Source organism: Buteo buteo, chromosome 14 (assembly GCF_964188355.1).
Source record: "Buteo buteo chromosome 14, bButBut1.hap1.1, whole genome shotgun sequence".
NCBI lineage: Eukaryota > Metazoa > Chordata > Aves > Accipitriformes > Accipitridae > Buteo > Buteo buteo.
In genome coordinates this window covers 3,804,834-3,822,393 of record NC_134184.1, presented here as the reverse complement: position 1 = coordinate 3,822,393, position 17,560 = coordinate 3,804,834, and the positions used below count along the sequence as shown (strand labels likewise).

At 38.3% G+C, this 17,560-nt stretch overlaps 1 protein-coding gene across 1 annotated transcript in view; it reads right to left on the bottom strand.

The window, feature by feature from the left end:
• Positions 1–17,560, bottom strand: part of NALCN (sodium leak channel, non-selective) — a 245,834-nt gene that overhangs the window by 31,901 nt on the left and 196,373 nt on the right. Inside the window, exons 18-23 of the mRNA XM_075045904.1 lie at positions 16,113–16,186; positions 4,786–4,887; positions 4,278–4,347; positions 2,923–3,014; positions 2,635–2,757; positions 340–396 (exon numbers count right to left, since the gene is read on the bottom strand). Coding sequence (XP_074902005.1) covers positions 340–396; positions 2,635–2,757; positions 2,923–3,014; positions 4,278–4,347; positions 4,786–4,887; positions 16,113–16,186 — 518 coding nt within the window. The remainder of the gene's footprint in view (positions 1–339; positions 397–2,634; positions 2,758–2,922; positions 3,015–4,277; positions 4,348–4,785; positions 4,888–16,112; positions 16,187–17,560) is intronic.

Genomic DNA, 17,560 nt, shown 5'->3' with positions numbered 1-17,560 from the left:
CGAGTGCTGTGTCACCTGTATTGTGTCTACACCACAGTTAAGTGCTTTCCTATGAAAAATAAATTAAGCTGAGGAGTGTCAAAGATTTCAATATTTCAGAAATGCGTAGTAAAACTAGGGAAGTTACATGCAAGTGAAGAAGAAAAGTCTGATAAAGAAATCCTCTTCCTATTCATCCTTCTCCCCAAACAACTCCATGGAAAGAAAAACCTTTTTTTTGGGGAAAAAAAAAGAAACACACATGTGCATGCACACATACACACATACATGCATGTGTGTGCTGACCACAATATACTGCAGGCTTATGTGACCAAGCAAAGTTACTTTTGCAGTGCTTACTAAAGCTGATGGTATTTGGTATTTTTCACAGCTCCAGTAACAGGATCTGTTTTAGAACTAAAAAAAGAAGAAAAGATAAAGTCATTTACATTTTATTTTAGTCAGCATTATAATTATACCATGCATCCATCACCTCAAAGTAATTTATAACCAAAATCAAAGCTACGTTTTATCTTGGCTTAATTTTAAATGTCTGTATAAGTTTCACTTAATTCTATGCAATTTTAGTCACATTATCAACACAGCTAGTACCACTTTAATTCATGGCCTACCTGGCATTTGTCTAACGATTCTTTAAACTGCTGTTTTCTGGCGTCTTGCTTTTGTAAGCAAGGACTTAATTTTGTGTTTTGCTTGAGGATGGGGTGGGGATAACCTGCTACTGAATTTTATGTTCCAAAGTGCTTCCTCAGTTCTTTCCTTTTACTTCAAAACCTCTTGGATCATATCCTCAGTTGACACACAAAAAAATGTTTCCACAAGCCCTATTTCTTTTATTACTTCTTCGATCATTTTCTGATGAATATTTCTAGATTCTCCATATCTGAATTTTCCTATGAAATTGCTGTGCTTCACCTACCATATCCAAACATCCATTAGGCAGCCAGAGAGAGTGAGAACCACTCTATAACTAACAAACTCATATCTAGGTGACATGAGTTGTGTTCTTGCTCCAGCAATTATTTAGCTTTATTATACAAAACAGAAGCAAATCATGCCGAGACAGGATCTGCGCTGAGGTATCCATATTGCATGTGAGGGCTCTAGCCATTGGGATGTGGAATTGCCATCACTTCCTTGTGAGCTTAAAGTGAAAAAAGGACTGAACTGACTTGAGGCTTTACCACCAGAAGAGATTTCATGGTTATGAAGTACAAGAATGCAAGATGCACACAAGGAGAACAAGCGGCATCTTCAGCAGGCCAGGTTCACCCACTTACTTACACCAGTCAGTATACAGAATATACTGGGTTTGATGCATTCCCACTGAACCCACTGACTTTTGGGTCTTCTTAAGATCATACCTCTTCCCCACATTGTATATAGTGGCATTCCTCAGCCTTTTTTACTAGAAGACAATATGTATCCTACCAGTTTGAAAAAGATATCTAGAATATCTTACTTGGCAAGCTGCGTGGGACAATGAATAAAGTAGGTAGGATTTAAATAAATGAAAAAATGACTGTTTAACAAAATCAGTTTACTCTTGTAATTGCAAACATTTTAATTAAACTGTTGATAATATAAATATGCTGTTACCCTCAGGCACTCCACAATGCTAAGAGGCACTGACATGTATTTGACAAGTGGATCGGAATGCATGTTTGTGTGTTTTGTTTTGCTGTTTTAATTTGCAACTGCTTCACGGACCAGTGAACCGCATTTAAGTTAGCAGTTGCATAGAAAAGTAGGCACTTAACTCAAAGCTGTGCTTCTACATAGATGGCAGAACACTTAAATCGGGGTATTGTACAACTGAGTATCTAACCTTCCTGTTGTTCTACCTAGAAGTAATTTGTTGATGCGCTCAGAGAAAATCAATAGTAAAGCAGGTGCTGAAACCAGGTCTTCCAAGTGCCAAGCTCATAGCCTCGAGCTATCTTCTGTCTTATGCTGGCTGTTTGCAAGGTGACATGCATTAACCCTCTAAAATCAGGGTGCTAGCCATAGACAGAGGTTTTAAAGAAGAGTTATAAGATGATTTTGTATCAGGCTGCTTGTACATAGATCTGTATCTGCCACACTCACATACACCTACAGTTTGGTTACTGAGTCTTCCTGGGTTTCACCTCGTCTCAGCTTTTCTCCTTTTACCTCCCACAGCTGAATACCACCCCATCCCATTCTGGGTCTCTAATTATGGGCCAAGGATTCTTCGGGTCAGCATAAGTGGGATTCACTTCTCTTCACCTTTTTCTATTTGAGTAACTGTTGGTGTATAAAGAGTTCCCGCCTTACGATGAGGAACAGGAAGGGAACGGCAAGCGCACTCCCCAAGGTCTATAAATGGGAGTATAAAACATTACCCTTTCCTCTCAGTTCACGCCTGCAGTTTCCCCACAGTCTTGTCCCATCTCAGCATCGCAGACTGCTCAAACATCTCTGCCCTTGCACAGCATTTTATCACTTCCTTTCTTCCAACAGCAAGACTATACCATAGGCAACTGACTGCCAGCTCGTGTGGGGACCACATTACATGCAGTTTTCCTTTCAAAATAAAAGTTAGACCTAGATTTCTGAGGACATGAAAGTAAACAGTTGTTGGAAACAATTGTTGATATGGAATAAACTTACGCATTGAAGCGAGCTCGTACCACCACTCGGCAGAAATTCCTGAATCTGTGCTCACGACCAACTATGAAAAGTGGTTTATCAAAATACGGATGATTCTCTCGCAGCTCCTCTTCCTGGACTTTCCTTTTGAATGATAGAACGTAAATTATTAAGTGATATGCATTATACCTGGTAAAAATATCCCTTACACTTCGTTCTTTTTTCATCGTGACTCTCAATACTTTTTACTTCATACAGAGAATACTTAATATGGAAAAGTGTGCATGCAGACTTTTGATTTTTAAATACCTTTTCATTTCAGCCTGTTCCTTTTTTTCTTGGATCATCTTTATCTCACTGTCTTCTCTCTGTGCATTTCTGTATCTCACTGTGTTGGAGTGCTAGAAGCAAAACGATTCCTTTTAAATGAGGTGTGTGGGTTGTTGTTTTTTAATGTTTCAGATGAAAGCAAGATACGGTATTTTACATGGAAAGATTCAAATGAAAAATCTTTATTTCCAAATGCACTGCACGTCTACTCAGTCAAGCATATTGTACAGTACTTTCTATCTACAGCACAAGGCTGCTTATTTTCATCAAGGTTAATTTCAGTTTTAATTTCATGCGTGAAGTCCCATCCAATGCAACTTTTAACTTTAAAAGCAAAGGTCCTGTAAGCTCACCCGATCTCTCTGAACTGGAATGAATACCATCAAAGATACTAACGGCAAAGACTGGGAAAGAAAAGACTTCAGACATCCTCTCAGCTTCTCAAGCCTGCTGCACATGTGGCCAGGCAGCGAGTTGTGTAGAATGTACAGGTAGTGACTGGCGAGGGCAGGGAGGACGTTGTCTGAGCTCATCCAGCAGAGGGTACAATCACTATTACTATTCAGTTAAGTGGGTCTTTGGACCACTCCTGGAGGGGTAATGCTGGGTGTTACCTCTACTATTGGACACAAACAAAGCCACATTTGCTTTAAAAGATTATTTACCTGTAGTTTCTTTCTACCACCATACAGGGAAATTCATTAATTATTTCTTATGAAGTTGTTTTTACGTATGAAGCACATCTTGAAAATGACTGTCATAGTTTGGAAATGGAGGGACTAATTTTGCCCCTTGAATTGTCATAGTCGCAGAGATCCACAGAATATCATTATGAATTTGCAGAAGTGAAAATGCACTTAATTGCGTGAAACTATACCACAGTGAAATCCATGATTACTGTTCTCCCTTTTAGTCTTTGTCCTTTTGTCTGACAGTTCTCCTGTTTGAAAAATATTGTTAAACTTCCATCAGAAATTTTGAAGTGCTGTTTTGCCGGCCTGAGTGATTTGCGTAATTCCAGAGTAAGGCTTTTTAAGGTATCCTGGGTAGCAATTGTTGTGTTCCTAATATAGTGTCTACAGCTTCAGTGAATCTCTCTCAGCAAGTGTTTCAAAACCAGCAAGTCTATCAGTGAAATAACCATGTCAATTAGTTTGAGGATAATTGTAATGCAGTTACAGCTTTTGTTTTATGATTTCCTTTCAAGATTTCAAAAGATAAATTGTAAAAAAGGTCATAAATAGACATTAATCTTACAGAAGCATTTATTATGTAGTACATATTCTTATTTCTTATATTCTCAAATTGAAACCATCATTTCTACGAGGACTTACATCTTGAGTCAATGTTTCAAGAGATTTTCCTCTGCTGATTCGCTGGCTGTTGGAACCATGTCTCAGTGACCTGAAACAATCATAATCAATTTAATGATACATCTCAGGATGAAATTTTGACCTTTATAGGGTGGCCATTATAAAGCACTGCTCTCCAGCCACCCAATATATCAAATTCTTATAATTTTTCTCTTGCTAACATCAGAAGCTTATATGTTCTTCAATTGTTTTCAATCCGGTCTAACATAAGCCAATTTCTTTCCTTCTGATCTTTAAATTGATAGCTTTGTAGTCAGCGAAGGAAATGACATTTGAAATAAAAAGGCATTTTTTCCATTTATACAGTACAATGAATTTTGTTATGGTTACAATGAAGAATGTAGAATTCAGTTCTTTGTACAAGTAAGTAATTTCAGTTTTTCACACGTTAGGTATTGCTCAAATTTAATTCTTTTCATCACCTTTATTTTAAGAATATTTTTAAACCATCCCTTCTGTCCATGTTTACCTGCGTTCTTGTCGTATATGATGCTGGACACTAAGTATTGACCTTTCCTTTGCAGGCTGCCCCTCAAAGGATCCGCTCAGCATGCGTTGTCTAGTGCAGGCCCTACAAAGAAATATAATGATGATGATACAGAGTTTTCAGTATAAATGATAATTTCTGAGGTAGTGTGTTCAGAGATGTCAGCTTGGCTTTCTGGGAAGCAAGTGCACAGCTTAGCAGACAATAACAATAAAACAGCAATGGCCTTTCCATGAAAATGTATTTCCAAGGCAAGGGTCCTCACTCTGCAACATAACCGGTCATCTGATGAACCTTCTCCATGCCTTAGGCAAGGGCCATCTTTGAGTTTTTGAGCAGAATTTATGGTCCCTCAAGACTTCACTAAGTGTGAAAAGAGTCAAGCAATGCACCAATCATCAGTAAACTCAGCTTCTCAGCAATAAAGAAGGGAATAGTACAAGTACAGCTGTCATTTTAGGGCAGCTCCCTTTCAGGGCTGTATGTGGCAAAATATTTACGTGCACACTCAAGACTTACAGCATATCTTTGAGTGTTCTTCTACATAACTGGGACCATAAATGGTTTGAAATGAAAAGCTGCACATTGCTGATATCCTGTAATAAGAAATGTCTGCTCTGTGGGACTGCATTGAACTTGTAGCATTTTGTTGTGGTTTTTTTTTCACTTGTTTGCTCATTTGCTTCACTTTGCTTCTGCTGAACCTTGGCAAACACATTTTACATATTTTGGCAGAAATTAGTATTTGTTGGTTAGTAAGTGTGCTACAGTTAAACAGGGCATGCATATCTTTATTTTGATGGCTATGGTGAAATGGATTTGCTTAAGAAAAAGAGAGGTTTCCACTAAAAGAGCTGACACAAATCCTCTGATGGCTGAGAAACGGAATTTCAACATTGGAAAAATATTTTAACTTTCCAGGAATGCTGCAATTTTAAGTTTACACAGTGCCCGCCTTATTGCTTATTTTGCATTATGCAACCATTCAGAAAAACACAAGACCCAACTGGTAATATTTAGTACTTTTTAATGAACTGAATCTCCATTTTTTTTTGAAAACATGAAAAAAACTACATGCTACTGGAGTAACCACTCTATTCACCAGTCTACAGTAAGGCTTAGATAAATGCTATCCTTGGCAGCATGGGATGATCACGCTTGATGGCAAAGGGTATCCCAGGCATGTTCTTTCCCCATTGTGACTTTGTTTTTCACTCTTCTCTGCTATTTCTTGTTCTTTTAGATTTGAACACATAAATGATACGAGTAGGGATCCAAAGTGAGATCTGGAACAAAAATGAGAAGCTTAGAATGCTTGTCAGTGTCATCACTGCCAATCATACTAGCATGCTAGAAAAATACATTGTGCTGCACTTGTTAGAGAAGGCATTAGGTTACACTACACTGAACTGAAGCATCATGCTGTTTAAGAAAATTACTATATGTCTTATAAAACACAGCTCATCTTAGCCAAATCATGAACATTTTAATACCAATGGATTTTAAGCATTATATTATGGGGGATGATACTACACAACACTGTCAGAAGACAACAGAGATATCATTTGAACACCTGTGCAATTTTCTTGTAAAAAAAAAAAGAGATAGAAATTATTTCCTAAAAATAGATCCATTAAAACAACAATCCATTTTTTCCCAGCAGAGACAATGGGAAGGAAGTTCTGGGGCCTGACTTCTGTATAGAGGCTTCTTGCTGTGACAAGGAGGGGAATTTATCTTTTTTTTTCCTGTAAATATAAATTATTGTGCTCTGCTTTTAACAGCTAGAAATGATTTTCTTGACATCAAAAAGTGACTTGCACATGAACTTTTCAAGTCCTTGTACTCAAGTTACTTGAATATCAAGTTACATAAACTCTTAGTGTCTATAATAAAAGAGAACAGTAAATGCTCAAGCAATAAATTCTTTACCTGACTAATGAACAAGATGGCTTATTTGTTTATTAATGGTGTAATAAAATACACTTAGCCATATACTACACAGAATGGGCATGCATAAAGGGTAACACCTGTAGAAAGACTGTTAGGATTGCCTATGATCTCTGCCTAAGTTAGATTACTAAATTCACATTTAGAATTTATATCCATTGCCTCATTTTCAGTAACTCTGGAAGCCCTGCAGCTCCTACTGAAGTCAACAGAGAAATTATATAATGAGATGCCAGTTGTAGAGCACAGAGATCAGAAATTTTTATCAAGTAACTGCAAAGAAACTTTTTATATTTTCAGAGACAAAGACGCTGGTGCTGAAAAGGCCATGGCTACTTTTGACAGCTTCTCTCCTGGCATTCTCCACTTGATGGGAATTAGTGCCTTAATCTTCCTTGTATTAATTCTTAGTAAAAGCCATGCTTTGTTATCCTTTTGACTCAGGCTCTGGATATTTTCCAGCTGTTTATACACCTAGAGTTGCAGATCTTTGGGGACTTTTGAAAAAGAAGGCAGATGCCATGAAGTTTTCAGATTTGCATAGCTGTCAATCTCAAAATCTACAACAAGATTTGTTTTCTTATTGTAGACACCTACACTTGCGTGCTTACTCTCAGTGCTTACATGTGAGCCATGTTTCCAGGCTTCCCTCATAATCAGTGGAGATGTAGGACTCAACTAAATTGGTTGTACAGAGGTGGCCAGTGCCACCTGCCATGCCTTGGAGTATTTTTTCTTGCTTCCAGCTGCTGTTTCGGACATTCCCTTCATCTCATACATTACTAGATGTCCATATGTGGACAACTTCATTGAACACTTTGTCAATTACTTCAATTAATGATGTTTGGAAGCTATTCTAATAATCATGAAGTGGGCATCTAAAGTCAATGCAGTCAGCTAAAGATCTCACTGGGCTCCACTGCCTGTATTGACTAGACCTCTGTCACCTAGATGATAGACAGGTCATCACTTAGCTCACAGGCAGATCTGGTAGTCTGGAGGTGAATCCCACACCTGGGACAATCACTGTGCCACAGTGTTAAAAAGTTTAGTCCTACATGGTTTTCAAATTGGAGTTGAAAAAAAAAATGTTTTCTTAACTTGACAGATTTTCACGTAACTGTAGCTGGTCAGAATCTTTTGGCCTTTCTTTGAACAATGCAGTCAAAATTACCTTTTTTTTGGTAAAATTGTCCTTTCCATCTTCTTATACCACCTCTATGAAATATTAGATAGGTTCATGTTCACTTCTGGTGGAATGAGGAAGTTATGAAACAAAGGAGAAGAGACAAGAAATATGTCAAGCTTCTTGACTTTGTACTCACCTTGCAGAACTCTGAACACAGTCCAGCAGCTGCAAAGTACATGCACCAAATTTGCCTTGAAAAGCACAAATGTAAAAAAATATCCTGAAAAAGAAAATGTGATTTGGTAGGTTATCAGGAATCCAGGCTACAGGTTAAGACCATACAGACCAATACAATATTGGGATACCACGTAGTTTGTATTACCTGCGAACAATTATGAGGTCCAAACTTCTGAAGTCCTTCAAACTATTTCATGCTTTGGAACCCCTGAAAAATAAGTAGTGAAGAGAGTGTTCAAGTAACATTCTTTAAGCTAATGTAAAATGTTAAAAGCTTTGATCAATACTTCAAAGTACTATACCTTTAATGAATATTCTGAGGTCTCTTGCAGAGGCTATGCATACAGCTCACGCTTTGACTTTTTAGGGAGGCATCCTTTCCACAAGTGTTTACTCATTTTCTTGCATTCCAGTGTAACACCAATTTGTTGGTTTTCTTTATTATTTTAATGAGTGAATACTTACGTAGTAACTGCAGCAACTGCATATATTATGATGTACTTTTGTTCTTGTTCTCCCTGAAATGTGCTCACAGTGAAGTCTTAGCAGTGTGGTACACTTCAGTAAAACACTCAATTATCAGCCTCATTCAGCATTGTTTTCACTAAGACTCTCTATCCTTACTAAGTCTTTCTATGCTCTCATTATACTTCCATTTAATTTGGAATATATGGTTAAATGTGACAACCTTAGATTCATGGTGAATCCACCCGATAGGTGTTCTAGTGTTTCTCTTTTTCAATCTATAAACTTAATTCAATAAGGCATTGTTTGAATTGTAAGCAAAATGCACATTTTCTCCACAGCTACACTACTGTTCTTTGGGGAAAATATACTATTTTTAAAACAAATCTGAATTTGGCTGATAAAATAAAATTAATTATTAATGCAACTTGGATAATTCATGATTTTTCTTTTCCATGTTTTTTCTTGTTTCCTTCCAAATGTCTCTAAAGGAAAAAACAAATAGTCACTTATTTTCTTTATTGTCTGCTCAGTCTGTTGAACTATGGTAGCATACTTTCTTTCCTTTAGCCATTTCATATTTTCATTGTCATTCTTGCCTTGCTGTTTCAGCTTCTCCTCTACCAGATGTTTGTATAATAATTATGTTCCTTGGATTATAGAAGAATTGATAGAATCAATGGAGAAGAAGGAACCTTAAGTGGCCATCTAGTCTATCACCTCTCTCAAAGCAGGATCGATGATATCTACACTATTCTGGGCTGGTATTTGTCTAACTTCCTTTTCCATACCTGCAGTGTTGGAGACTCCACAGCCCACTAACTCTACTTCACAACAATGCTTTGCAGTGATCTGTAACATGGTGGTCACTTGGCATAAACCCCATAAAACAGAGTAACTTCTTACCAATGGATATGTGCATTCCAGTATTTCTTTCTGTTTGTCTCTGCAGGAGGCAGGTGAAATCCAATGATGTCATACGTGTGTGGAGATTTAAGAAGGTGGTGACTAAGTCTGGATTTTGCTCCTGATGACAACAATCATCAGCTGAACTCAACTATAGTATATGTTCTGAGAAATGTGTGGTATCAAAGCCTGGCACCTCATAAGATGAGTTTACCTGGAACATTTGTTCTAAGAAATGCATGGTATCAAAGCCTCACAGTTATGAAGAAAGAAATCATACTCTTAAGAGAGAAAACATAGAATATATACAACGAAACTTGTTCTAAGTGATTTAGAACTGATTAATACAACTCAGTTATTTAATGCAGGCAAATTTCTAATAAAGGATACTGAGGGTACGCCTTCTATGATCACAGAATCATAGAATCATTTAGGTTGGAAAAGACCTTTAAGATCATCGAGTCCACATGCAAACAACACTGCCAAGTCCACCAGTAAACCATGTCCCTAAGCACCAATTCTACATGTCTTTTAAATACCTCCAGGGATGTTCATAACCTCATGACATCCTTGTAGTCTTTCTGAGTTGCCTGCCCCTTCTTCCAAGGGTCATAAACTCTCCTTTTTTCCCTGAGTTCCAGCCAAAGCTCTCTGTTCAGCCAGGCCAGTCTTCTTCCCCTCCAGCTCCTCTTTTGGTACATGGGGACAGCCTGCTTCTGCGCCTTTAGGATTTCCTTCTTGAAGAATGTCCAGCCTTCCTGGACTCCTTTGCCCTTCAGGGCTGCCTCCCAAGGGATTCTGTCAACCAGGCTCCTAAACTGCCCAAAGTCTGACCTCCAGAAGTCTAAGGTAGCAGTTCTGCTGACCCCCCTCCTTCCTTCTCCAAGAATTGAAAAATCTAGCATTTTGTGATTGCTATGCCCAAGACGGCCTCCAACCATCACATCACCCACAAGTCCTTCTTTGTTCACAAACAACAGCTCCAGTGGGACACTCTCCCTAGCTGGCTCACTCAGCAGCTGCATCAGGAATTTTTCTTCCACACACTCCAGGAACCTCCTGGACCGTTTCCTCTCTGCTGTACTGTATTTCCAGCAGACATCTGCTAAGTTCAAGTCCCCCAGGAGAACAAGGGCTATCGATTGTGATACTTCTCCCAGCTGCTTACAGAATATTTCATCTGCCTCTTCATCCTGGTTGGGTGGTCTGTAACAGACTCCCACCATGCTATCTGCCTCGTTGGCCTTCTCCCTGATTCTTATGCATAAACACTCAACCCTATCATCACCATCACCAAGATGAAACAACTGGCTATGTGGACAAGTGAAAAGCAGTGTTTGACACACTGAATGGTAAAGCATTAAACCAGAAGGACCCTGCTAAACTTGAAGACTGAGTCAGCAAAAGCTTCACGAAGTTGGACAACAAAATGTGCAAAGTTTCATACCTGGTGCAGAATAGCTCCATGCGGCCATGCAGGCTGTGGAAAAGGATGTGGGAGTGACATTGGGCACTGGGTCTGGATGGGATGGAGTTACCTGTGTGATAACTGGATGAATGTGTTCCTGCTATCAATAAGGCAAATTGACTACTATATTAAGGAGGAGTGTAGCCAGCAGATTGAGGGAAGTTATTATCCCTCCTCTACTCAGAGCTGGAGAGGCTGCACTTGGGACACACTTTTGGGTACTTCAGAAGGGTTGTTGAAACACAGGAGCAGGTACAAGTGGTCAGTGGCCAACAACACATGACCTCCAGGGAGACTTGAGAAAGCTGGGCTTGTTTACTTTGGTGAAGAGGTGGTTAGAACATGGAACTAAACTCTTGTTACTGTGAGATGACAGAGCAGTGAGCAATGGCCAGAAACAGTGCCTTGGAGGGTTCAGACTGTGCATCAGAAAACCCTCTCTCAAGGTAACACAGCGCTGTAACCAGAGCAGGTGAAGACGCAAAGCTGATCTCATCCAGGGTTAGCAATAGTCCTACTTGAGGTGGGCAGTTGGACAACATGGTCTCTGAAGTTCCCTTCCGACCTATATGTCTATGTTCCTGTGATAACCAAACTAATGAAAATGCTTGCTCATTCTCTTACGAGAGGTGGTGTATTATACTACTGAATTAGTGTCCAGAGAGAATTTATTCAGAGATTAACTTCATAACTTTCCTAGAAGCACAGAGAATCTTGTTTCTTGCTTATTCTAATATTAAAAAAAAAATCACTGTATTTTGCAGAAATACTCGTATGAACAGTCTGAATTACCTTCTAGCATATTAGCAAATTAGTAGAACTGGATACTTAATTCAAGCAATTTATTTTTTTTTCCCCCAAGATGCACTTACGGCAGTCTCAGTTTCGAACATAAGAGACATGCACTTCACTCAGCTGTTTATGAAACTGAAAGTTCCACTTAAGCGTCAGCTATGTTATTCCCTCAGACCCAGTAAATGCATCAGAGAAATCTTGACTAGAACAGTGAAAATACTATTGCATACCCCTAGCATGAGTTTACAGTTTGACTGTAGCATCAGCTGTAATGAAAAACAAATAAAAAGCTGCCTGTTTTAAAAATGTTAGTTTCCCAAACTGTTACAATATATATTTTATAATGATTTTTTGTGATTCTGCCAAGTTTGATTTTCTTACTGACAGACCAGAGAACTTTTAAGTTATTCCTTGTATTTTATAAGGGCATAAACCCTTATGTGAGGGTGACCAAGCACTGGTGCAGGTTGCCCAGAGAGGTTATGGCGTCTCCATCCTTGGAGATATTCAAAAGCCATCTGGACATGGTCCTAGGCAACTGGCTCTGGGTGGCCCTGCCTGAGCAGGGAGGTTGGACCAGATGACCTCCAGAGGTCCCATCCAACCTCAACCATTCTGTGATTCTGTGAGGCGTGGCTTAATAGACATGAGAATCAGGTTCTCCAGTACTGATACTTTGATTATATTTTGGCCTATGTGAGACTACTTTTAATTTGCTCAGTTTCCACACCATTCTGTGCTGTTTACAACTTATCCTCATCACTGGAGAGAACTGGACTAGTTTATACACATTTTGGCTGGACCTTCTCCACCCTCTCTACTTCAGAAAGCCAGTGGGACTAATAAAGGACCAGATGCCCATTCTTAGATAACGATCCCACAAGGAATGAGGGTTGCAAGAACCACAGGCACAAAACTTGCTTTTAAGATGAAAAGCAATGCTCACAGCAAGACAGAGTAAGACAAAAGTGGGAAACACTGAAGATATGCAGGAAGAATTAAATTTGCTAGAAGTGGTTATTGCTGCTGAGGGAAATGCATCATAATTTTCAGAAAGAAACTGAGCTGTTTGTAATTCAGAGGCACTATTAAATGCAATCATGTTTTGAAAAATTTGTTCTGTCTGTAACTCATTTTTATTTTGTTTCATTTTCCTCAGAAGGGTGAAGTCCCCACCTCAGAATGGATTTATGTGAAGAGTTAAGCCTTTCTGTGCTCTGACACTGGCAGGGATGATACAAATCACTGGTCAGAGTCAAAGTACCCAGGACAGTAGTTGCTACATCCTTGACTCTGTTCCCAGGACTAACTGCACCAAGACCTCAAGGGGGCAAGGTGAAGGTTGGTTTCCAACCAAGGATCTTCAGAAAATAGATAGTTCCCCTGGAGCACAGTAAGAAAGCTGCAGGAAAATGAAGAGACCAGAGACCTCCATTTTGCTGCATAATGTTACATTAGAAGAGCAGGCAAGATGCCTAGGAGTACAAACTCTCTCTCTGGGTGGTTGAGGGCTATTTATGCCCTTCTTCCTCCTCCTGGGGAAGAAGATGTCAAGCTGCAGTTTAGTATATAAAAGGAAAAAGATGGTTTAGATAGAGGAAGATGCACAAGAGAGACATAAAGGTATCTGTGTGTAATGCATATTCCTTCTAAGTGGTTGGTTACGTTGAAACATTCCGAATTTGATTAAAATACAATTTGACAAGGTTTAAAAAGTAGGGGGAGAAAGGCAAGAGGTGGACTTAAGCTAGAACAGACTTAAATTTCTCTTTTCAGTATGGCAATTTGATCAAGTCAAAGTTGCCTATGGGCACCTTTACTGTGTAGAGGCATTGCTTTAGATAAATGCTCCTTAATTCAGGTAGACAAAAATTAAAAAAGTGCTAGAAGGAATCTTTCCAGAAGGGATATCCTGAGTTATCTCATATTGTTCTTGGCATAAACTCCATTTCTTATTTTGTCAGATACTCTGAATAGTTGAGACTCAGCTACTTTTATTAAGGAGCACACAGCATTTACAACTAACATAAAAATAGGAAAAAGAAACTCTCACGTTTTGTGAGTATGAGTTTTCCTGTGTTCCTTGAACTGAATCCAAAGTTTCAGCTGTAAAGGTTATTTTTTTTTACCACTTCTTTCTCTGTTTGTAAAACTCCCTTGCATCAACACTGGCAACAACATGGACACGCTGGCAGTGCTCAGGACCAGCAGGGCCCATTACTGGTAATGCTCTCTATCAGCATGCCCACCAGATATACCACGAACACAATTTTCTTATGCTGGAACAGATGCATTGAAGATGTCACAGCTCAGAGCTTATTTAACAATTCTGAGGCAATAACAAGGAACAATAAACAGTATTTGTTCCTTTTTCTCAGGAGGAGAATAAGACTTCCTCTTTGTAAATGACTTACGAGCAACTCAAGAAAGCAATAAAGGACATAGCATCCCACGCTTTTCTTACTTGACAGAAGTTCCCTCCTTTTCTCTGTGTTCCTCAAAAGTTCATTGCTGATCACTCAGGAAGTAGATGGAAAAGCACAGCAAATGTAGATTAAATTAATAGATTAAATAGATTAATTAAAATAAATCAATGAATTAGTTCTTCATCTGCCTCCGAAACTTTTCTTCAGAGGAATTCAGGTGAATTGATGAGAATTCCTCCTAGATAGAAAACTTTGGCAGAAGCCGTGCTCTGACAAACCAAGTGGAAGTCAGCAGGATTGAAATTGGAAGGACTCATTTCTGATTCTGTCCTGGTACCTCTGAGAACTTAGTGAAGTCCAAAGAATAGTTTGCTTGGATTCTCCTCCCACTCTGCTTCAGACTTCTGAAAAGGAGAAAGTTTGGTGCTGATGGAAGAATTCATCAGAATTCTGAATTTCAGTTTGCAGGACTTAATTTTTTCTTCTATCTAAGAAAGAATGGAGCCCCTACAGATGTCACAGTTTTAAAAAAAAAATTCGTCTACACGTTTCCTCTAGTATAAGAAACATGCCAGACAAACTGACATTTGTGTAACCTTAGAGGTGTCAATAACATTTCACAGTTGTAACATAACACAGAATTTCATTACAAATGTTTTACTGAAACACTGCCATGAAGCCTGTATCTAAACCCATTTTTTAAAAAGTTTTTTTGATTAGGACAAAGAGACTTGTAATTATCTATCTGTAACAGTAATGCCTATAAAATCAAGGTACATTCATGTAACTAAGAAGTGCTTATGAATACAGCGCTAAGTTTTGTTAAAATGGAATACTTATGGTCTTGTAGCTACATTTCTCAATAATTTTTTGACAAAGAGCATTCATTTGACTTAATAATTGTTCATGTTTTCATTACCGTGAGTTTAAAGACAGATAAAGTTTCTTATTAATTTCTACCATTCTCCCTGTGCTGTATTCTTACAGAGCATTAAAAAGAACTAGAGCTGTAGTATATCTCAAATGGTGTGTAATTACTAGGCACTTTTCAAGAAACTTCATAATCCAGAAATCACACTGAATTCCTAGTGCACTGCTCCTCATAAAACACTGCGATATTTAATCTAAACCCACAGTTGTACTTCTCAGGTCAGTTATTCCTGTTTATACTGTGTATTTACCTGGGACCACTCATTCACAATATTCTGGAGATGCACCTGTTTTGGTGAGAATGCAAATATATAAAAAAGAATGATCTATAAATTGTTGGCATTGCTAATGGACCTTATATCAATGACAGTCATTCTAATGTAAAACCAACAGTAGCATGAAAAACCACAGCATGGTGTTACCCATATGATAACTTTAGACATTGGTCTTAGAGACTTAGGCTTGCATTATTTACTTACGGTGCTGAGTACTTACTTCATATGGAATACCAAAATGAGTGATCATTATTAAAATATTCAGTAAATCCTTCTACAGAAGTCACAGTTCCGAAATCTTCTTCATTGTACATTTCCTACTTGGAATAAGATTAGCTGTAGTCTATGCTTTCTAGTGTACAACCCCTGCGAATGTTTATGTGCATATATATGCAAGAACTAGGCTGGAAATCTTTAGGCAAAATAACACTGCTTATGAAGAGACATTTTTTGGTTAATTCAGAAGAAGTGAAAAGAGCTGAAACATGATCTCTCCGCATGACAGAGAATTCAAATACATACTGAAGAACAATGTCTCTCTTGTTGCTGTTCAAGCATATGAAACAGCCAGAGAAAAGAGCAATTTATCTTTGATAATGAAGGCAATAGATATACTACAAAGGGATACACTATCATAAATATTATACGTACAGTAACATTCATGAAAAACAAGGTTATGAGAAATCAGATGACAGTCAAACCAAAATCAAATCACTGCGGACTCTTACCTTAGAATTTTATTGATTGCTGTCTCTTTTTCCAGAAGGTTTCTTGCTCTGATGCTGAAAACAGATTTACGGAGCTATAAAATTAAGAAAAAGACAGTGTACTTTTAATAGCCGTAAAATATAGCATGTGTATGTGACAGACCAATGAAGCGTTATGATGCTGAGTGTATGTAAAATTAAACACATAATGTTCTCTATCATAAAGCTGTTTTTCACAGTCTGTGGCATGGGTGTCCTTTTCCAGGAAAAGGATGTTGGAAAAGATCAAAATGGTCACATAGAGCAAATTCCCTGAGGAATGTTGAAGATCCTAGCCTGATCTTGCAGCGTTTGGTGTCCCTATCCCAATCGCTAGCTAGTTCTGGGTAGAAAGAAGCAGATAGTTTTGTTACTAACACTAATATTATTCCCTTTATTACAGACTTCTTTTCTTCTCCAGTTGGCCAAGTCACACCTTTGTCTTAATCCCTGCTACTCTTCCTCCACTTTGGATTTTGACTAGGCTGATCATACTCTGGAGATGCCTTGACTATACAGAGAGCCAGCTAACCAAGCTTAGATGTATCATTTCAGTGCCTAGAGCTAGGTGAGATGAAAGCAGGTCCCTTTTTTCTCCCTGATACATAGCAAAAAAATGTGGTGAGCAAAACATGCTTGTGCTTATCTCTGGTCATGAACAGTGTTTTAAGCATATCCTTGTAAACAGGACTTCCTGAACATTAAATGAAAGGACTGAGATAGATACATAAAAACCCAACCACTTAATTCCTAAGTGGTTAACAAACATGGCAAATCTAGGATCAAATCACAGCTGAAGAATTTAGCTGAGGAATTGCACCTGTGATGAACAGAAAGCCCCTGGCACCTTGTAAGACTTAACTCTGTCAACTATTTGGGAGCTTCTAGCAAAGTATGCCTTGGTTTTGATTGATCTGAAATGGAATCTTTAAGCACAAATCTTTAAAACTATTTATTATAAATATTAGATTTGTTTAATTGATCTGTGTCTGACCTAAGGATGTATGTAACAGATTTCTAAAACACTACCTTAAATCCAGACTCATTTGACAAATGATTTTGCTAGAACTTCTCTCAAGATTCAGGTTGACTCTGATTCACAGTAAAGTGCCTTCCTTTGGAGAAAAACAGAAGCCTAGAAAATACCTTAAAACTTTTTAATTATACTGGCTGTCCTTAATAAAATGACTACTGCTTTTTAAGCCACACCTGTACCAGCAAGCTACAATCTCTTTCTTAACAGTTGCCTTTTCAAGTGTGGCTCCTTTAACCTTTCTGAAGTCCTAACCCATCTCTGTACAGCCTGGGGAAGTAAGAATACACATGATTTGAAAACACCACTATTTGAGATTCTGTGGGTTCCTTAAAAACCCTGCAACTTGAAAACTGAAATAAAGTATGCAACACTTCAGAATATGGTTTGGAAAATA